Consider the following 22,206-nt stretch of genomic DNA (forward strand, 5'->3'; position numbering starts at 1 on the left):
TAAAGTATGCATACATGATTTTGGATTTGCTTCTTTTGCTAAATTATTGTTAATCCTTTTATGACATTTGTTTCTTTGTTTATATTAATTAATAATGTTTTTTTATTTTGTGGTTGAAGATTTTCCAGTAGACGCTCTTGTTATAACTTTGTTTTGGATTACATTGAAAATTGTCAAGTTTAATAGTTATCTTTTCAATTTTGATTTTGGTTGGTAAGGTTTTTAAGAAATGTAAAATATTTCCTGCTCTACAATAATTAATATCAATAATAAAGATTAATAATTGCCAGTCTGGAAGGCAGGATATATAGCCCCATGTACTCATCTTAATACGCTATCTCTTTCTTTTTCACGATGATTTGCCATCTCTTTCATATTCTCGGTGTTAAAATATTTTATTGTTATTTAAGAAAACCCCTCTTAATTGATAAGGAAAATGAAGTAGATTGTATTAATCTAAAAGAATATTTTGAAAATGTTCTGCACTTCTTTTCTTTCCAGAAATCGGAATCCAAGGAGCTTTATATCCAGCCTTCAGCCTATTTCGGTTATAAAAACATTTATTTTTTGAGGATCTTTGGGTTCCTGCTAATGGCAAAGCGCTTAAGCTTAGGAAAAAGTTTTTCGGTTGTTTCACAACACTGCTATCTAAAACTGAAATCGATTAAAATCAAGTCGAATGTATTTGTTTAAATATCATCTTTAGATTATTCATCGTGTGATTTGTATTATTCGTTAGTTAAAGCCAATTTGCATTTGTTAGTTGATTCTATGTTAAAATTTGTTAAGCGCGCTTCGAATCTGCCATTCTTCATATCTGTATCGATTTGGTTTAATTAAAATTTGTCTTTTGTCTTATCAGATACTTGGATTGATGTATGTATATATATTTTTTTTGTATATATATATATTCTTTTTTATCTGTTATGGATCATAATTGGTCAGATGTTGTGGCATATTGAATTGTACATTTAGTTAATTAGTTATTTTTTTCTTATTCCACTGCTCGCTGAGCTTCATTTCGCTTTCCTCGAATTTTCTACTTGATCTGAATAGTTTGTTTCACCATATTATGGCTTGTATACTTTGGTAATCATTTATTATTTACAGTTGCGTTTATGCATTTTAAAGCAAACATAATTTCACAGCCGTACTCCACTTTTTTCTCGGATTTTTCCGCATTTTATATATTTATTGTTAATTGTATTTCTCTTTGATGTGCTGTCAAGTGAAAAAAATTTGACCAACTTCCCTTGGATTGATTTATATACCTATATCTGTATATATATATATTTTTTTTCTATCCATTCTATTTCAATATTATTTTTGTTTTGATTTGCTGGTCCTGCTATATCTCTAGGTTTAATCGCTACAATCATAGATTGACTATTGTGTGTAGAAAGAGACGGAGATGGCCTTAGAGTCTTTAGCCTAAAGTTGAAACGAGATCTAACTCTTCTTGAAGGGATTTTCCTTACATATCTACGAAGCTTTGCCAAACGTTTTTCCTTTTATTTTTCTTATTATTGCTGATCTATCCAAATGGTAAATGTAAAACCTATCGAGCGAGTGAACATAGGATTTAGTTTTCATTAGTTATTATTATTAGATCTTTAACAGGTTTACCTTGGGCAAATTTCTTACACAAAACATAGTGTTCTTTGTTTTATTAATTGGTTAACTACTTGTATATGCTAGACCATTTTTGCTCTCGATTACATTACCTAATTGATATATAGAATTTGATTCAATATGATTGGAGTGTGATGTGCGAAGTGAGGAGTGTGTGTGATTTTTTATAATTTTTTAAGCCTACGGTAAAATTAGCACCAATGCAAGAGTTAATGATTCATTTGTGTTCGTGTCTGTTATAATATTTTCGAAAAAATGTTGCCAAGATATGTGTAATTTACTACCTCTTACTAAGATCGAGACTTTCTATCGAACTGCACTGCCCTTACCGTAATATATATAAGTATTTAAAGTGTTTGGTGTGGTTAGAAATGATTAGAAATGATAGTAAATGATATTTAAAAAATTATAATCGTTTTTAACGATTTTCCTACTGCTTAGAACTAAATGACCATTTCTTTTTTATGCAAAAACCAAACAAATTTAGATCTAAAATCATTTGTCAACGTATTGTTTATTAACATTATAAAAACAACAATTAAATTAAACATTTCTCCTGACTAATGATCGATGTTCTGTCAGCTCTAGAAGAAAATTAACTTTGAGCAGGATCTAGTGTGGTGAACTGTGGTGTATCGTGTTGACTCATAGTGAACATTTTAATTGGATTAAAAAAAACCTATCTTCCTAGCCGAAGTTGCCTTCATTCAGTTAGCTAAACACTAATCAACAATTTTAGATCCGATACAAAGAGCTATATACTCTTATGTACAATATGCTTACATAGATTTCCATATCTGTGTATATATATATATATTTATTTAATTCTTTTACTATAGATTCTTAGGAGCTAGAGACTGTCTTATACGTTCGCTTGATGAGTTTGTTCTGGTTTCTTGGTGTTGCTTACTCATGTATACTTAGGTAGATGTAGATGTATATATGCTATATCTGCTGGCTCTACCGATTCGATTCTGATTCGGATTCGGATCACATTGAAAGTACTCGAAAATGTTTACTGCAATTGAGGTGCCTGAACTTTGCTTGCCATAACTTTTCCTGTTCCATGAAATCATTATTGTACCTATTATATGTCTGGGGATATAAGTGAAAACCTACGCATCGCTGGCACGATGCCTTTTGCATCCTCTAAATTAATGCTCAGACATTTGGCTACAAATATCTGGCCTGGCTTGTTTTTTTTTTTACTTATTACACTGTAATAATTTTCGAGAGAGTCCTAAGCTTTAGGAGCAACAAAATTGGGGAGGTTCGCTTAGCTTCGCCTTGATTGGATCTCCATCTCTTGCTATTTGACTTCAAGTTATAAGTTCAGGAAGCTGTTGCCCAGGAATCCCAGCATTATGGTGGACATGGCCATCGGGGCTAGTTGCACATTTGAGGCTGTACTGTTCCCGGCCAATATCTCGGCCCTCTTTCGCATACGTTCCTATCGAGAGTTATCGTTTTATATTTAAGTAAATATATTTATTTCAGGGATTACTCACCTGGTACAGTTTGTCCTCGCCGGGCGGATCCAAGCATTCGAACTCACAGCAGCGTTCGCCAACACGAAAGTTTTTGCAAAACTAAATAGGAGGGTAAATAACATATTGATTGTTATGTTTCGTACTTATAATTTGTTAATATAAATATATTTTTTAAATAAGTTTTTATCATTTGATGTACCTATAGGTTCACATTATATAAGAATTAGGGGAATTTATGATTTAATTATGATCTTATGATCTTCATATTCTTTATTAATTTATTATATATTATTTGTTATTTTTGTTTATAATTTTAAAATTTTTGTATTTATTTAACTTTTTGTTAAAAAATTATCTTTTCAGATAGAAAAATATAAAAGTCTCGAAACAGTTCATGGTATTCGAACTTGGGATCATCGCACTCTGAGGAAAAAAAGCTCTCGGTTTTAATACTTTCGTGCTCAAAAGTAGGCCAAGATCGAAATTACTTAAATCAAGCAGAAGTATAAGAATAAGAATACTTTTTGAATATCAGATGCTTTAATTTGAGAAAAAGTCTTCTTGGATTTAAGAAGAAATGTTCTTGAATTCAAGCATAGGCACTTTCGCTGTTAAAGCGCTTTGTTTTTAAGAAGAATAGTTCTTGAACTCCAGCAAAGGCGTTTCATTATTGAAGCGTTTTGAGTTTTAAGAATACTTTCTTCTTGATTTTAACCATAACCCACTTTAAACACCGAATGCTATTTCTAAGAAAAATTAATTTTTTTTTTATTTTTGAGCTTTGTGCATATGTTCCTTTTAATTTGTAGCTAATAAATTTTGTTATATACTCACATAGGGCGGATCACAGTAGATGGCCTTGCACCAGAGTGGTTCGGAGTGGTAGCAGACGCAGAGGCTACAGACCCCGGGCCCGGGGACGTAGAGCATTCCGTGGTTCACCTTATTGCCCTGAAAGTCAACGCAGTCCTCCTCGAGTGCAGCTGGAAAATCACAGACAATTAAATCGCTATGTAATTAAGGTATATTATTAAATATTCAAGTTGTTTCGATGGCCACAAATTATATAGTATGTATGCGAGCCTATGCTCCACTTTAATCCGGCTAGTCCGCCGCTTGATCCCCCAGATCAGCGACTATCAATTCAAGTGAACCATGGGTTATACCCCAAATCACTCAAATCGTAAGCCAGATAATACGTGTTTTGCGCAGTTCGCCATGGGATGGAACTCGATTTTATTCGCCTGATTTTTATAGTCAGTAAATTCACGAAAGCCAATCGAAATATTAAATGATATATATACTTTTTGAATGACATTTTGCGTTGGTCTTATAGGAAATATTTTAAGCAAGTCCAACAATTGTTGTGAAGATTTTTTTCGTGAAAAATATTCATAAACTTTAAAACATTTAGTTGCTATAAGCTTTTACAATACATAGGTTTAAAAACAATATTTTAGATATTATATGATATTATATGTCAATAATAATGTGAGATTTGTAAAAATGGAAGACCCTCGGTTACAAGAAACTTTTACGACACATACATGGGTATATATCCGGTTTTTAAAACTAACTAGGTAAACCTATTTATTGGAATCCTTGAATATTAATATTTCGTAGTTTTCTCTGTCATTTAAGGTCAACTGTTTAAACGAATTTTAATTTAATATATAGTCGATAAGCTTGGGAATTTAATGGGTTCCTAACAGAGTTCCCCTTCTCCGTTTACCAAATAAACTCCCTATGTTAGAATGTAATTTTCAAAGGGGCGCTATAAGGCCACCGACAGTTGGACATGTGTGGGGACAGACAGCTGGCAGAGCCGTGAAGGATGGGGTCAACGGGGCTCCGGTTCCCAGAGGGGCATTATGTTTATACGTTAGCTTAAAGCTCTGCAACATTGCTGCCAACATTCCGAAATGTTGCCAGTGACGTAGGCGAAGCTCCGCATTTGTTGCAGGTTCGAAGGTGCAAGTTCGAGCACAAGACCGCGAAATGCGGATGCGGTTTTTAATGGGTCGCTTTCTACACACTTAAGAAAATATATAAAATATATAAAATATATAAAATATAAATATATATATTTGTAGCATAGGTCCAGCGAAAAACCACTTGGGAATTTTAGAAAGTAACCTATAAGCAAATACATGCATATACATATATCCAAAATATTAACAAACATATTGTTATACGAATAATCGCTTGGGAATTACAAGCAGTCTGTTATTTTGAAACTTACTAACTACACAAAAAAATAAATATTATATAACTATCTAAAAACCAGTTTAAAATAATCAAGTTGAAGGAAAAACCATAAGGGTTGTGTGAACTAAATTCTACAAAATTATTAAACTATCTTAAAAAGATCTTAAGTAATCAGTTTGTTTTAACCATTAAACTGATTTTTATCCTTAACTGTTTTTGAGCTGTTTTCTTAAAATACTTTTATTTTCTGTCAGTGTAACCATTGGCCATCGGCAGCCAAATTGTTTTCCTTTGATGTTTTTCGAGCTATTTTCCGTGTTGCCCGTTTTTCTTTTCACTTTTTGGGAATTGCAGCATTCTGGGAAATGTGGAAGGAGGGGTTGTCGTCACTGGGGCGGAAGCTGCACTTGTTTGTTCACTTTGTTTGTTTGCCCTGCATTCGTCCTTTTTCGCTTTTCCGCCCTTTTCCTGCCATTTTCCACGATATTCTGCCACTGCAGCCGCTACTCGCAGGTGCACGTGCTTTTGCCCTTTGCATACATATACATGTGTACATCTCATGCCGGGTTTTCCACGCTTTCTCTTTTTTTTTTCTCGGCTTTCTCCATTCTATTTTTTGCCCTCCTTGCTCTCACCTTGCCTTTCATTCGCTGCAGTCCGTTCTTAAGATCGCTGAATAATTAAAAGCAAGCGTTCAACTTTCGTGAGCCAGCTGTCGCCCAAACAATTTAGCTGTGTCCTGGGTCAAAGTTTAGCAGGCCACCTCCCCACTTTCACCCAACCTCTCACCACCCATCCTCTGTTTAACCTTCGCCCTTCGCAGTGGCTACCCCACACTGGGACAAAAATGAGCAAACCAGTTTTCGGAAATAATCAACGCAAATGGAACACTACGGGAGGTCCTAATATCTCTTAAAATTCTTATTTAAAATCTAAATTAGGAACGTTAATTAACTAAATAAACAATTGCTATAAATTGATTTAGTCCCAATTTATGTTCATTGCTTTCTTAATCTAATTTAAAGCTTAACAGATTTATTATAAATATTTGGATTATATGCATGACGAATATCTTTAAGTTTTGAAGAAGAATTTTTGTTAAAAGGTAACAACCATTTATATATTCTAACCCCTCTTTAATTATAATGTTATAATAAATTGTTTTTATATTATGTGAATAATTTAAATATTTTAATTTTTTTAAATATCGATATGTTAATAGATTTTATGAGGCTTATACACTCGTAATATTTTATTACGGATTTTTTTTATTTTAAAAACATATTTATGCTTAAAGAATATACAAAAATAACTGAGTAACAGGCAAAATGGCGGACTTTTATCGTTTTTCAAAAAGGTTATATAGGAAATCCAAAACGAAAAACAAGTTAGATGTCTTTAATAAGATAGAATTTTTAAAAGTGCTTACTTTGGAGATGGCTTGCTTATAAAAGTATATTTTTAAATGATCTTTTTTTAGGTTCTTGAAAGCATAATTTTAAAAATAAATTGAATTATGTGTAAATGTACATGTATTTATTAATACGATTTTTAACTTATTTCTGCGTAAATTGTTCTCATTTTTTCAAGTGTTCTGTGTGCTTTTTGAGCTGGGAAATGCATTTTATGGTAGCGCCAGCATTATTTTACAATTATGTTTATTACTTTTTAATGCCTGGCGTTCTTCATATTCCACCTGACCCGAGCGTTGAGATTCCGGTCGACGGACATGGTGTTTTGTTTTTGGAAGGGGTTTCAGGGGTTTTCCGGGGGCTTTTGGGTGATTTGAGGGGGATTTGGGTGAGTCCAGGGCCGCGGCACTCTTATAAATAGCTTTTGTTGTGACATTTTGCAAGGCGCCCCACCATCTCTTTGAAAACATCCTGCTCAAGTGGTCTTCTATTTCATTTTTGTCCTCTTTTGGCGCGGGAATTCATCCGAAATGCGTTTAAATTGGTCTAGTTCTTTGTTCTATTTTCAGGGGAAAATCAATTTCAGCGCCTTAAATCAGTGCCACACAAATTGTGCAGCTCGCAATTCCGTGACAACTTGCAATTAAAAAAATTAGCATTCCATTTTACGTGCATATCAAATGAATTAGAGTTGCAAACGAGACGAGTAAATTGACGGAGATGAAAGTGAGTGCACTCAATTCCCGATTCGTTTTCAATTGCCCTGCAATTGATGTTAATTTATATGATTTGACTCAATTGACATGGCATACCGTTTGAAATATATATATATACCCACATATTTATTTTCAAATATGTAAATTGAAGTGCATGTTTATGTGTCAATACCACTTGGTTGTCATTTCGCTAAGTTTCATTGACAATTTATGTCATTCATTTGATTTCATTCGATGGCATTGTGTGGGCACAATCTCATTTTGAATCAGTTTGTTTTCTATTTTAATTCAGCGAAAAAAAGAGATCAATTTATGCTGTTTATAAGCAAATAAAAATGTAGGGAAAGAAATAATGATTTAAAGTAAACTACATAAGGCCAAAATATTTTAGTTCTTAAGTCATTATTTAAAATTAATTTAATGATAATTAAAATAGTTTCCACAATTTTAAACTTAAAAAATTAATTTAATGTGGTATGAAATTCTTGTATTTTATTCGTATTTTTAGTTAACTAATAATTTTAGACCCTTAGCTACCTTTAAATAAATAAATATATTTTATTTGGTCTATAAAGCCACTATAAATATATATAATATATCGAATTGAACGTGCTTTGATTCAAAGTTGTCAAACAACAACCTTAATCAATTTTCAGCGGAAATGTGGGAAGTTAACTTTCAATGTCAAACGCCACACGCCACTTTCCCGAACTTGTAGAGAAGAATGCTAAGGAGATTTTCCGCTTTCCCTGCTCGTGGCCAATTCAAAATGCTGGCTGGCCAACAAAAAAAAAGCCACTTGCGGAGGAAAAAATTAAATGAAATGCACTGCCACAGTTGCAGTCTTGTGTCGAAGCAGTTCATAAATGCCCAAGCGGAGGAAAAGCGTAGGAAAAGCGAAGGATAGGCGATGGAAAAGCGTGGAAAGCGGGGCCAGCTGGGAAAGCCGGATGGGAAAGGGGCTGCCTAAGTGGCAGGGTCACGGTGCCATCGTTGAGTGAGTGCAGCCATCAAGTTTTCCACTTTTACTGCCTGCTTTGCAGCTCTCTCTCGACACTCTATGCACAGGAAGAAATATATTATAGAGGTGAAAGCTTTTTTAAGCGGCTTACGTTTTTTTTAAGATTTTATAATGGACATTAAGTTGCTTTAAAAAATAATGATGTATCTTGTTCAGCGTATTGATGATTGAAGTCAATTTTTAATGATAGTTTAAATTTCACTTACGAAGGTCAAGTCCTAACTTCCCTTAAAGCTTAAAGATCTTATATGTCAAAATTATAACAGACGTTTAATTCCATTGCATCGATGATATATAGTTAACGTTTCCAATAACAAATAAATTTAAGTTTAAGTTTAAGCTTCGGTAAGAGAAATAACGGAAATTACAATCTTAGCATCCATAAAAGATAAATATGTGTCCTTTATCTCATAAATGGTAGTTTAAATTAAAGCTTTCAAAAAAAGAAATAAATAAAAGAAATATCTTATATGATATACATTAAATTATATCATTAAATTATCATTCCCGCTTTTCTTTTCTGTTTTTCTACTTCATATTATGATAAATATGTATCTCATATACCATTATTATAATCATCCCTCTTATAACCATATAATTCGTTGTCGTTTTCCTATCCACTTAATTTATTTTTATTTGCTTATGTATTGCCAATCAATGGCTGTCACTAATGCGAATTTCCCAAGTGCGGGGAAAACGGGAAAACTCGTGAGAGGCGGCTAAAACATTTGTGGACATTTGTTTTGGCCAAGTCTCGACTCGGTGAATGGCTAACGGAAGCGCAGATTATAAAACCATTTTGAATGCCATAGTGCAGTGTAATTAGGCGGGTCACGTCGACGCCTCCCTTTTCCCATTTTCCATTTCCCTTTCGGTTTTTCCTCTTGTAATGTCACTTTTTTGCTCTTGCCCCTTGGTTTTGCCTGTCAACGTGTCGTATGCGTAATGGGCTGAACTAAAGTTGTAAACTGCGGCACGTGTACTGTTTGACTCGAATCAAAAGCTAAAATTCACGTTGGCCTTGGTTAATATTAGAATTAAGTAATAGGAATATAGAAAATTGATTTTCCAAATGCGCTAATCAAATATTTGCCATTTATCTTCCTAAATACATTTTAATGTCAGTTAAGGTACATAGCATTTGGGTAATTTTCATATCCCTGACCCATTTCATTTCTTGTTTTTGGGAACTCACACTTGTGTGGACTTAAGGAGCCTTTTGGATGACCCTGACCGGACGATTCAGGCCCAGATTAGCCGCTGAATGGATCGATTGGCCATCCGATTGCATCGTTGACCATAATCACCCGCTGGCGATGGCATCTCGATGGCACTGGCACACCCAACTCTTGTCACCACTCGACGGTCGATTGATTGCACCACCATCGTCATCACGAGGGAAAAGAATGGAAGCGATGTAATTAGCTGGAACGCAACACTCCACCATCGATCGGGGCACTTTATGTAAGCTAATGCCCTGAATTAGTGATGCACCTCGATATATCTATGTTATTTAGCTATAATTTGGATGACACCCAGGAATTTTCCAATTTTATAAGAAATCGACTAACTTTAATTTATCGTTTTGAAAAAATCCCGCACTTTTAAACTTCCTTGGTATATACATATTATAATTGCTTGGCTATTATAATTTGATCGTATATTTTAAGTTAGGTTTAAAGTTCTGAAATCGCCCATAATACTTTAAGTGTCTAAAAGTATGCAACCATATATTCTTAGTAGGTAGTAGGAAGTTTAAATTCCGTGGGACGACAACCCTTTTTTACGCTGCATACTTTTAGGCATAGTTAAAAATTATTTCAATATTATGTAAGCCTTTTTATTTAAATAACAAATTAGGCCTACTAAAATGTTTTTAAAATATTATCCAACTAAAAAAGGTACAAATAAAATGAACATATTCTCACTTATAGCTGTTTCAAGCTACTTTCCAACACTGGGCCTTAACCCACTGATGCCCATAATGGCTAACGTGACATTAATTAGACCCCGGCGCCACAAAGTATGCTATTGAGTGCCATAGAATGCTTCAAGATTGATGGAGGATAAGGATATCGTTCGATATCCATTTTACTCAAGTTGAATCATCAGCATTCAAGCGCCTTTCGCATGTTCCACTTTCTTTTATTCTTCTGGCTTTGGCCTAACACTCACATTTTGTGTAACCAAAGTGGGTTTTTGGGGTGGAAAAACAGGGCTAAATCAGCCATGTACGTTGCATGTGCAAAGTCAAGGTTAGGTTCAACTTACTAACTACTCAAACTGCTCAATAGAAAGAACATACACGGCTGCGAAAAGTCCATAGGCTTTATACGAAATACCTTTGGCAAAAAATATAAGGGTTCATCTTCTAACAGATTTTACAAATTATTTTCTATTTTTTACAAAGGGATCTATAAAACAAATAATTTTTAAGTGCTTTAAAGTGTATATTTTAATATTAATTTATAGTAAGAATAAATATAAAAAAATAATCAAAAGATTGTATTTTAAGACACTTTAAATCTAATTAATTTAGTTTACAAAGCTTAGCCGTTTAGAAATAATTTTTTCATTTAGTTTAAATTTGAATATTGTTTTTCTATTTTTTATTTGTTAACATCCTTTTCTGCACTGCATTTTTACCCCTTTTGCAATCTCAAGACTTTTCTCATTCTACTGGAAATTGTTTATTGCTCGACTCCGACTGGCACATAAAAGAAAAACAGAATCATCAAATATGATTGAGCACTGGCAAGGTAAGGTACAGTAATCATTCGATTTGAAAAACAAATTTATTAAAGAAATAAAGTTGAATTATTGTCACGTATGCCTTGTTTTGTATTATATTAGGCACCTTTAGGAATATTTTGCGATTTCTTAAGCATGTAAAATTAATTTTTAATTAACTTTTGGAGTATTTAAAAAAAATAAAAAATTAATTTGCCTATTGTTGGAAAACTAAATAATTAATCAACGTGCATTTACAATTATTTTTTGTCTTTTCCTGCTTGTAGGCAGCCAACTAATTGACAATAAAACTCTAGAGGGCATTTATAATGAATTTAGCTTGCAGTTAACTAATGGTCTTTCTTAAGTGCATCGGAATAATTGATTACAGAACTCAAGAGATTCATTAAGACCATTTATTAAACGAAATAAAAAATGACCTTTATTGATTTAAAATATCTGGGGATTCTTTCAAGGAAACATCACTGTAATAGGCAGATTTATTGCCGACTCACCGGCGCCTTAGAAAGTGGAGTGTTGGTTGGGTGTTTTTGCAACCTTCGATATATGCAAATTTCGCAAAAAAAAAATGAAAATATGAAACCAAAGGCTGGCTGACATTGTTATGGAAAAATTTCCGACAGTTCTCTTTATCTGTGGGTATCTACTATGAAATTAATTTTCTGCGAAACGCTTCGAATAGCAAATGTTATTCTGGAAAATCGCATCATTAGAGGGCATTAAAACTGATTCCATTTAAGTGCTGAAACAAGGAATTGCTGCTAACGAGGAGAATATATAATGAATACCCATTAGGGTGGACCATATTAATATTAAAAAAGTAAAAGTCAGCAAATATGAGCAATGGCATTCCTGCCTGTACATTGATTTATATTATTTAACTACTTAGAAAAGCTTTAATTGTGAATTCTTTTTATGAGCAAAATTTAAATAAATAAATAAAATAAATAAGGTACATACAAAAATAATTGTTTTTTTTAAGTCCCACATATTTAACATGCTTACTTATTTATTATACATTAATGACACTCACGTATTTTCCAATTCAATTCTAACCAATAGTAAAGTATTGCCATACATCTTTAGAATTTTTTTAAGATTTCAAATATTATTATATAAAATTCAATCCAAAACATTTTAACTGAAATTAAGGATCAGTATTTATGCTAGCTAAATCAATATATAAGGTTTTTTGGTGTCGACATTTTGTAGGGAGTTTTTAATATTTAAAGTATATTTGACTTAGATACTGAGTAGGTATAAATATACAGAAGGGTATATTGATAAGTACCATATAAGAGTTATAAGGAACCACCCTAGATTCGGTTATATGAATCAATATCTGCGATTGAACAAGCGAATGGGGTCTGCAACCCAATTAGGATTTACAAGGATGCACTCTAAAATATTTCTATAAGATTTTTTTTAAGAGTAAGTAAGACTTATGCTAGTTTTATAAGGACCCACTCTAGAAACGATTATGTATGTATCTGCGATTAAAGAAAGGAATGTGTTTTGGAAGCCATTTAAGATTTCAAGGACATACTCTAGATTGATTGATAGACTCAATACGTTTTTTTAAGAATAAGTTAGACTTAGGAAAGATTTATAAGATCCGATAGTATCTATACCTGAGTTTAATGAAAGGAATGGGCTCAGCAAACCAATTCGGATTTACAAGTACCCACTGTAGATTATATTTGAAAGGCTTTTCTTTAAGAACAAGAAAGATTTATAAGGACCCACTCAACATCCGATTATATGTATATCTGCGATAGAAAGAAGGAATGTGGTCTGCAAAGTATTTAAGATTTAAAACCCACTCTAGATATTATCTATAAGATTTTTTTGTAAAATTAAGTACGATTTAGGTACGATTTATTAGAACCCACTCTAGATGCGATTATATCTATATCTGTGATTGCAGATATGTTTCTAAAGGTATGTAAGATCTTAGCATGATGTATAAGGACCCCCTTCAGATACGATAATATCTAAATCTGCGATTGAAGAAAGGAAATCTGCCAATCGAATGCTAATTACCTGTAAAGGGGCTGAGGCAGCCCAGCAGGCAGAGGGCCAAAATCAGCTGGGCCAGAGAGTCGGTTGGCAGCCACATCGACGTCATTGATGGCAGCCACGCCCCCAGTCGACCGACCGCCTTCAGGCGTTGCAAGTACGATTGTTGCAGTTGCAATTGCTGCCGTTGCTGCTGCATGTTTGGTGTTGCTGGCGTGCAGCCTCGTTGACGTCGCCATGTCGTTTGGGGCCCATTGATTGTTATTGCTTTAGTTGCAGTTGCTGCTGCTGCAGCTCCTGATGTTGCTGCTGTCCTTGTTGTTGCAGCTGCTGCTGCTGATGTTGCTGTTGCAGCTATTGTTGCTGTTGTTGTTGCTCTTATTGCTGTTATTTTTGGGCTTGGTGGGCGCCACGTTGCTGCCTTTGTCATTGTCAGGCGTTGATTTTGAACTTGGCGGCGGCGACGGCTGTGGGAGCTGCACTTGCAGCAAATGTTGCTGTTGCTGTTGCAATTATTCTTCTTGTGTTGCCGCTGCTACTGCTGCTTCTTCTTATTCGCCCGTGTGTGTGTGTTGGGTACCATGTGTGTGTGTGTGTCTTGGAGAAAGGTAAAATATAATCAATTTGCTGTTGTTGTACAGTGGAATAAGGTTGTTTTCCAAAAAAGTTTAAAAATTGCAAAGTTTATCCTTAAATAAAGGCTTCATACATTTTTCAGCGCTTCAAAATCAGTAATATAGGGATCTAACAAGCATTTTATTTTATATTTTAACACCGAAAGACCAAGGATTTTATTTATAGATTAAACGAAATGTATTTTAGAACTTTGTTTAGTCTTGGTAAATAAATTAATAAAAACTAGCCGCTATTATTGTTTATTTTTAGAACAATATTTAAATGTTTTACTTGCTGTTTATAAATTTCAAAGATAGTGCTTAGCTTACAAAAATTTTTCTAGTTGTATCATTGTAAATTAAGATGTCTCTTTGGTGAAGTATAATATTATATTTTAAACAGTTTATATAACTTGTTTGTGGATAAAATAGGATTTAAAAGAAAAAATAAAATATATTTAAAAATGTAATGGCCAATTATATTTTCAAATTTAAATATATAAATATATAAATAAACACAGCCAAATTATACAGGAAATTCCAGGGCTTATATTCTTCGAACATATACGCCTATTTAGATTTTATGCATTCGAAAAGAGTTTTTTAAATTCGATTTGACTTTAAATCCGTTTCTTATGCAACTAGGAAAACTTTTAGTCAATATTGTTATATCACCTAAGCCGTTATAAAAATAAGATAGCTAATTATTAACTTAAATTTAAGAGATATACTTTTAAGTCGACTAAAAATTAATATTGGCTCAAATCGATTAGAGTGAAAGTGAAAAACGTAACAGGTCCGCACTTTACAGGTTTTCCAAAGTTCAAAGTTTAATTCGACTTTATCTGAAAACGTAAGCCTTAAGTTTTTTAGTGTTTACATTATATTTGCAAGAAGGTTTTAAGCCCTGGGCCCACTGTTCTTTTGGCCAAAAAGTTGTTCTGCATTGTGTCGACAGACGGTTTTTGGCAGCAATTTCACCTCTGCCTGTGTGTATGTGTGTGTTTTTTTTGGGAAGGGGTGGGTCATTTTCAGTGGGTGGCTGGGCGTCTGATCAGCTGTTTGGCGGTTCCGTGTTTGGCAGCCGAATTGCTTGTTTACAAAGCTTCTTTTTTTTATTATTACCACAGATGAACGGATTTTGGCTCTGTGCCCTTGCCAAAAACAGAAAATTACACACACCCACACACCACACACACACACTTTTGCAGATAGGGTGTCTTTAATTCGAATCTGATAAATTATTTGCATGGCTTTTTCGCCATGAGAAGCCCAAGTTCGAGTTTCACTTCACGCCGTTTTATGGATTTTCCTCCTTACAACCAAACACACACACACACACACACACAGTGGGGCACACGCATACGCGCATTGATTTTCCCTTTTCTTTATTTTTCCTATTTTGGGCTATTTTTTGCTATTTTCAAGGCTCTGCTACTTACATTTCATGTAAAATGTTAAACTTTGACACCAACAAAATTTCGCACGCAAGCACTAAAATAACTTGAAAAAAAGAGAGGGAAATGTGAAAACAAAACACAGCACAGAATTTCCCAGCCAAAGGAAAAGCAACAGCAACAGCAGCAACAACAACACCGCAGCCTTTGCCTTTGTACAATTTTTTTTTCTCGCCCCGATTTTCCTGTTTTCCGAGTCCTTTTTACAACCGACTGTTTGCTGATTGCTTTTTGCCCCACCGTCTGTGCTGCCTTTTGTTGATTTTGTTGATTTTTGCTGCCACTAGTGTTGCTGCTGCTGCTGCTGTTGCAAGTGCAAACTTGGAACCGTGCCGAATTACTCTCTTTCAGTCTGAATCACAATCCGGGCTAGATTCCGATTTCGATTCGGTTTCGGATTAGGGTTCCGATTCCGGGTCTGATTCCGGGCAGAGCCACCGAGAGTCAAGAGCCAACTGACGGCGTCGCTGAGGCTGCGCCCCACCAGATGTTGCTGCCGTACGCCCGGCAGCAATGTCGCAAGTACAACAGCAACATCGCAGGCACAGCAGCAACATCGCAGCGCAACGCAACGTGTTGCAAGCTTTTGTTCGACTCAAGTACAGACTTCTTAGCTTTTCGAAAATATTCCCATCTCTCTCGTAGTATTTCTTGAAACCTTCCGAAAGCTTTTCTTTCCTTTACCTAAATGATTCCAAAACGTATTTCTTAGCTTTAATAAAATATTCGCCTCTTAGTATTTTTGAAACCTTCCAAAAGCTTTTATTTCATTCTCCTAAATTATTCCAATAATAGTTTCTTTGCTTTTCGAAAATATTCCTATATTTTTCGTAGCGTTTTTTGAAACCTTCTAAAAGTTTTTTTTCCTTCCCTTAAACTATTCCAAAACAGATTTCTAAGCCTTACGAAAATATCCCCATCTCTCTCGTAGTATTTTTTGAAACCTTCCGAAAGCTTTTCCTACCTTCCCCTAAATTATTCCAAAACGTTTTTCTTAGCTTTAATAAAATATTCGCCCCTTAGTATTTTTAAAACCTTCTATAAGCTTTTATTTCCTTTCCCTAAATTATTCCAAAATTGATTTCTTTGCTTTTCGAAAATATTCCTATATCTTCTTCTAAAAGCTTTTCTCTCCTTCCCTTAAACTATTCCAAAACAGATTTCTTAGGTTTTTCGAAAATATTCGCCTCGCCTTCGTAGTATTTTTTGAAACCATCTAAAAGCATTACTTTCCTTCCCCCAGATTATTCCAATACATTTTCTTAGCTTTTCAAAAATGTTTGACCCTTTTTCGAAGTATTTTCGAAACCTAAAAGCTTTTCTTTTCTTCCCCTAAATTATTCCAATTCAGATCTCTTAGCTTTTGAAAAATATTCGCAACTTTTTTCGTAGTATTTCTTGAAAACTTCTAAAAGCTTTTCTTTTCTTCCCCTAAAGTATTCCAAAAAACATTTCTTAGCTTTTTGAAAATATCATACTCGCCTTCGTAGTATTTTTGAAAACTTAAAAAAAAACTTTTCTGGCCCTCCCCTTTAATATTCAATTAAAGGCTTCTTAGCTTTTCGAAAATATTCGCCTCTTTTTCTTAGTATCTTTAAAAACCTTCTAAAAGCTTTTCTTGGCTTTCCGTTAATTAATCCTTGTACGGATTTTAAAGCAGAAATAAGCTTTTCAAGTATAGTACAGCTTTTTCAGGAAAGCCCACCAAAATCAAATGTAACTTTTATACCAAACTGTTTTCACTAATAGATGTCTCTGTAAAATATTTATTTACTTTGGCAGATAAAGTAACACTTTCTTAACACTTAAGATTCTTTAAATGTATGGTTGCTTAGATCCAGATAAAAATACGTACTACCCCAAGTCTTACATTTTCAAAAATGCTGTGAAAAGTATGCTGTGACTTCACCGTTTCCCCATTTGCCTGGGCTGTGAACTTTTCAGGCTCATTCTAACAACAGTATCCGTACAGACTAGTACTATAATATTTGTGTGTGTTTAAGGTACAAAATTTTCAAGAGTATTTTTGTAACTTTTATTTCGATAACATTTTTCTACGCATTTTCGGTTTCCAAATTTCTGCCTAACAATGCCAATGGATCCGCTCACCAGCAATGCTGCTGGCGACACTGTTCGTTATATCGCGTTCAGGGCCATTAAATTCGTCCTACCAATGGTCACAGATACAGCCCTATACCGTTATTTTACCATCATCCAAAATCAAAAAAAGGACATTAATGTGAATACATGGCGCTTGGTGAAGATCACCCCTTTAAATCCTAACGATCCAGAATATGAGCGAAAAGTAGTTAGCCCAGATTACGAGAACTGGGAGATTATAGCTTACATACCCGCCGATGACATAAAGCATTTGAAGAGTGAAGGATATATCGCATTCATGTTTTGGAAACTAAAAGTTGACTATAATCCCGGATATGATCCACCTGGATTTTGGTTTGTAGACCGACGAGTTGGAAACTTTTGATGGCTTTACAGAGAGTGGTGTATCTGGCACGTTTTTCCTGAATTTTCGATTGTTCAAATTTGAACTGTCCCCCACGGAAGCCCCCTGAATCGATCTACACGTCAGCGGTTGGTAAACGATTAATTAAACAAATAATATAAATAATAAAACTTATTATTTTTAACTTATAGTTGATGCGGAGAGATTACGGAGCGGTTTATTTGGCACGTTTTTGAAAAATTTTCACTAAATCGAATTCGATTCGAACGTCAGCCGTTGGCAAACGCTTAATAATAAAAGAACTTATTTCTTATTGAATTTTAGTTTTAAAATTTGGGCGATCAGTTTCGGGCTCTTTGGGACCAGAGTCAAAAAAACTGGAACTGAATTGGAAAATTTTACACCTTCAGATAATTATATAATATTTTCAGATGCAGAGACTAGTTATGCGGCTCAATAAATATAAAGGGAAATATAGATCAATCGAAAAATATAAGATCGCTTCCGCTACCCGATTTATCGCCATATTTTTTGTGTCTTTGCTTAAAAATAAAATAAGAAATAATAAATGTAAATATAGAATTTACATGACCACGACTCGCTTTAAAAATATAGGTATTTGAAATATGAAATTCGTGAAAAATGTACATTTTTAATATGCTCTCCATGGTCAGCGGTGTCTCAAGAATTCGCGTGACCAATAATATACATTTTTCGTCTAAAATTTAATAGCCTCGGTCCAAAACGGACCATTTTTCTTTTGTGTTTTTTGGTCCATGGACGGCGATTTCTCAAGAATTCGCGTGACCAGTATAAACCTATCATTTTTCTAAAACTACAAATTGGTATCCAAAAAGGTACTAGCCAATTTGTAAAAATCCTTTTCGATTGATAGCGGTTTCCTAACACTTAAAATACCCGCTTTGAATTCAGAAAAAATACGTATTATCCCAAGTCTAATTCAGTTCCCCAGGGTCTTACATTTTCAAAAATGTTGTGAAAAGTATGCTGTGACTTCACCGTTTCCCCATTTGCCTGGGCTGTGCACTTTTCAGGCTCATTCTTACAAAAGCATCCGTACAGACTAGTACTATTATACTTTTTTGTGTTTAAGTTGACAAATTTTCAAGAGTATTTTTGTAACTTTTATTTCGATAACATTTTTCATCACAAATATAATTTGGCTCAAAATTTTCTGATCAACGCGTGCCAATGGAACCGCTCAAGGCCAGTGATTCGGAAGAGTCTGTACGTTACATCGAACTAAAGGCCATATCATTCGTAATACCGATGTTGGATAAAGGAGATCTAAAACGGTCCTTTGAGATAATCCAAAACCAAAACACTGGAATAAGTGTGGATAAATGGTGCTTGGCCAAACATACCGCTTTAAAACCTTACGGTGAAGAATACGTGCAGAAAGTAGTCTATAGAAATGTTGAGAACTGTGAGATAGTGACCTATGTCCCCGCCGAGGACGTTGAGCACTTGATGAGAAATGGGCATGTAATTAGATTCATGTTTTGGAGACTGCAAATCGACTTTAACCCCTCAATTGTGCCATCTGAATTTTGGATTGGAAGCCGCCGAGTTGGAAGCGTTTGAGATAGAGAGTGGTGTATTTGGCACGTTTTCCATACATTTTAAATAAGTCAAATTCGATCTGAACGTCAGCGGTTAGCAAACGCTAAATAAAAAATATAACTAATTTCTTTTTGAATTTTATTTAATAAAATTCGGGCTTTCAGGGACTAGACATAAAACTCGGAACTGAATTTAAATAAGTTTATAATCGTTAAATTAAAAAGCAAATTCGAAAATATTAAGATGTTAAATGTGAGAAAATTTTCTAGCGATCCCCATAACTTAAAAGAAAATGTACTTTTTGATCAATTTTCGCATTTTACCAAAAAATGACAGAATTTAAAAATTCCCGGGTTTGAATGCAATTGGAATTTGGAATTTAAATAACGAGCTTAATAAGGTATGACAATTGACCTTATTTTTGCAATATGCCAGCCAGAACACAGATTTTTTATGGTCTAAATCAGGATTCAGATTTTAAACAAAAATAGATTTTTTCAGCGGTTTTTTCTGATTGAAAAATCGTAGTTTTTCAGACAAAGACGTGCAGCTAAAAGACCTATTTGCGTTATGCCAGCCAAAACACTGATTTTTAAGGGATTCAGAATTTAGTCAAAAAACTTTTTTTGGGAGATTTTTAATTGAAATTCCCTTTAATTCTTCAAATAACTGCAATAAACCATTTATACATCTGGAGAAAACAAAAAACCAACAAAACTATTTTGAAATGTTGCATTTTTTGTATAGAACATTTTTTTAAAATAAGATTTCAAAGTTTAATACACATACGTACCGTTGTTTTTAATGAAAAACTTATTGAATTTAAGTGGCGTTAATTTCGTTTTAATTTCAATGATTTTTCGCTCGCCTCTATTTTAAAAATAGTATCAACGAAATCCCTAAGTTAATAAGGTTAGAAATGTGAAAACGATTTCTAATTTTTAGGAATGCTTTAAGGTCATTACGGAACGCCTAAATTACAATAATCGTTTTTCGACATTGAAAGAATAGAATATTGGTGTATACCATATGTAAAAGATCTTTAATTTAAAAATATTTAATATTATTACTTCTAGTTAAATTTGTGTAAAACAATGGTGTAAGCCAATATAATAACCAATTTGTATCAGTAGCTCTACCTATTCAATATTAAAGGAAATGGAGAAGCTGCAAGCTTAATAAAGCGCCATCTAGGTTTGGTGTTTAATGATGAGGGGCAAAATTACTTAGTATTCGCTTAGTTTGTGCCGATTTTTCTAATTAGTGGGTAGTTTTTTAGACGAATCGCGGTCATATCATTCTAGGTTATCATTCTAGCATCCAGGCTTTCTATTTTTATACTAGCAAATTAGTAAAGGTACACATAAAATTTCCACACTCTACCCAAAGAAAAACATTAAGACATTTTTTTAATAAGTAGTTTGGAAATGATTTTATTTCAATATATTTCATATTCATTCATTAGTTCATATTTTCTGTTTTATACTTTTACACAAAAATACTTGTGTGTGAGTGTGTCCTTATGTGTGTGTGTTCGTCTCGTAGGTATTGTATTGATATTGGTGTGTCCTTGGAGAGTCCTGCCGTCTGTCTGTCTGTGTGTTCGCGTGTTGCGGTATTTGTATGCCATTAATCTGAGTTTGGACATAACTAAGTGTTAAATACAAGTTGAGTTATCTCATTTAAATATTTGTTTACCATTTAAATGCATTTTCGGAAAAGTTTCATTGAATTTCTCGTTTCTTAGCTGATTTATTAGTTGTATACCCAGTTGCTTATTTTTTTTTTTACTTCTGTGAGGGTGACTCAGCGATATTTGATTCTTTTATTTGGGTTAGGGTGTGCCAAGAGCTTTTTACATCTATATGTTTTAGGCCTGTATAGGTGTGTATGTATATATAATAACTATTTATTACTTCACATCGAATTTGCTCAGCTTTGTTTTTGCTCTTTGGTTTGATTTCTATATATATGTATGTATGAACTGTATATCTTTTTAGTTTTGGATGAGGGATTGTATTATTATTTTCGGGGCTTGTGAGGGGAGGAGGAACTGATTGCTGTGTCTCCAAGTGCTTGAATTTGTTTAATTTACACTCAATACTTGCTCTTCTTCTAGATTTTACTTTGCTGCTGAGATAATATTTCCTGATCCTTATTATTTGATCATCGTTAAGAGTTCACCTACTTTCGGGATGTGTTCCTATTTGTTTTTTGCAGTATTTCGTATCTGTGTGAAGAAATATCCTTAAGATATTGGGGGCTTTCTGTTGTCACCTACAAATTATAACTAGTTGTATATATATATATATATATGATTCTATTTGGTATGTGTATATATATGTGTATGTATATATCGATTTCTTTTCATTGACATAAAATTTGAAAATATACTATATAGCATGTTGATTCCCCTGCAAAAGGTAGAGTTAAAGAATCTTTGGGGTTTTCGCTATTTTGCAAGGGTATCTCCAGCATTCTTCCATATTTTTTCGGGTCGCCCTCTCTCTTTTAGAAAGATTTGCAACTTTGGAGAAGAAAAAACAGTTCCAGTACACCGAAGAGCAAGCGGCCAGGCTTATATATGTATATATAATAGATCATTTCTTAGGTTCTTATGTGTGTGGGCTTTGAAAGAGCATCTAACCTTCGGCCTGCCGAAGAATGCCGTTCAAGGATCTCTCTCATTTTATTTTCGTTTAAAATTCCGCTTCTTTTGCTTTTGTATATTAAAATTGTAGTCTTTGTAATTTTTGTGTGTTTTTTTTGTGGAGTAAAGGCTTTGTCAGTTGTTCAGGAGGGTCACTAGTAATTACACATATAATAGTTGCATTTTTA

General features: G+C 33.8%; 1 protein-coding gene and 1 long non-coding RNA gene across 2 annotated transcripts; one reads left to right on the top strand and one right to left on the bottom strand.

Annotated features, from left to right (window-relative positions):
- Nucleotides 1-23: 23 nt before the first annotated feature.
- LOC119556371 lies at nt 24-15,811 on the bottom strand. The gene is made up of 6 exons (XM_037868536.1): nt 15,662-15,811; nt 15,306-15,366; nt 13,274-13,846; nt 3,957-4,105; nt 3,141-3,221; nt 24-3,082 (listed from the first exon to the last, which is right to left on the bottom strand). The coding sequence occupies exons 3-6, from the start codon at nt 13,677-13,679 to the stop codon at nt 2,957-2,959; spliced, it is 762 nt and encodes a 253-aa protein (XP_037724464.1). The 5' UTR covers nt 13,680-13,846; nt 15,306-15,366; nt 15,662-15,811; the 3' UTR covers nt 24-2,956.
- A 1,473-nt stretch (nt 15,812-17,284) lies between these two features.
- Nucleotides 17,285-18,102, top strand: LOC119557464. The gene is made up of 2 exons (XR_005220086.1): nt 17,285-17,912; nt 17,976-18,102. It is a non-coding gene; the product is annotated as an uncharacterized LOC119557464 (long non-coding RNA).
- The last annotated feature ends 4,104 nt before the right edge of the window (nt 18,103-22,206 follow it).

This window comes from Drosophila subpulchrella, chromosome X (genome assembly GCF_014743375.2).
Source record: "Drosophila subpulchrella strain 33 F10 #4 breed RU33 chromosome X, RU_Dsub_v1.1 Primary Assembly, whole genome shotgun sequence".
NCBI classification, from domain to species: Eukaryota; Metazoa; Arthropoda; class Insecta; order Diptera; family Drosophilidae; genus Drosophila; species Drosophila subpulchrella.

Coding starts and splice junctions, on each gene's coding strand:
- LOC119556371 (XM_037868536.1), bottom strand. CDS start 13,679: ATGACAAAGGCAGCAACGTGGCGCCCACCAAGCCCAAAAATAACAGCA. Junction 3,222..3,956: donor TCTACTGTGATCCGCCCTAT/GTGAGTATATAA, acceptor CCTCCTATTTAG/TTTTGCAAAAACTTTCGTGT. Junction 3,083..3,140: donor GCGAGGACAAACTGTACCAG/GTGAGTAATCCC, acceptor AACTCTCGATAG/GAACGTATGCGAAAGAGGGC.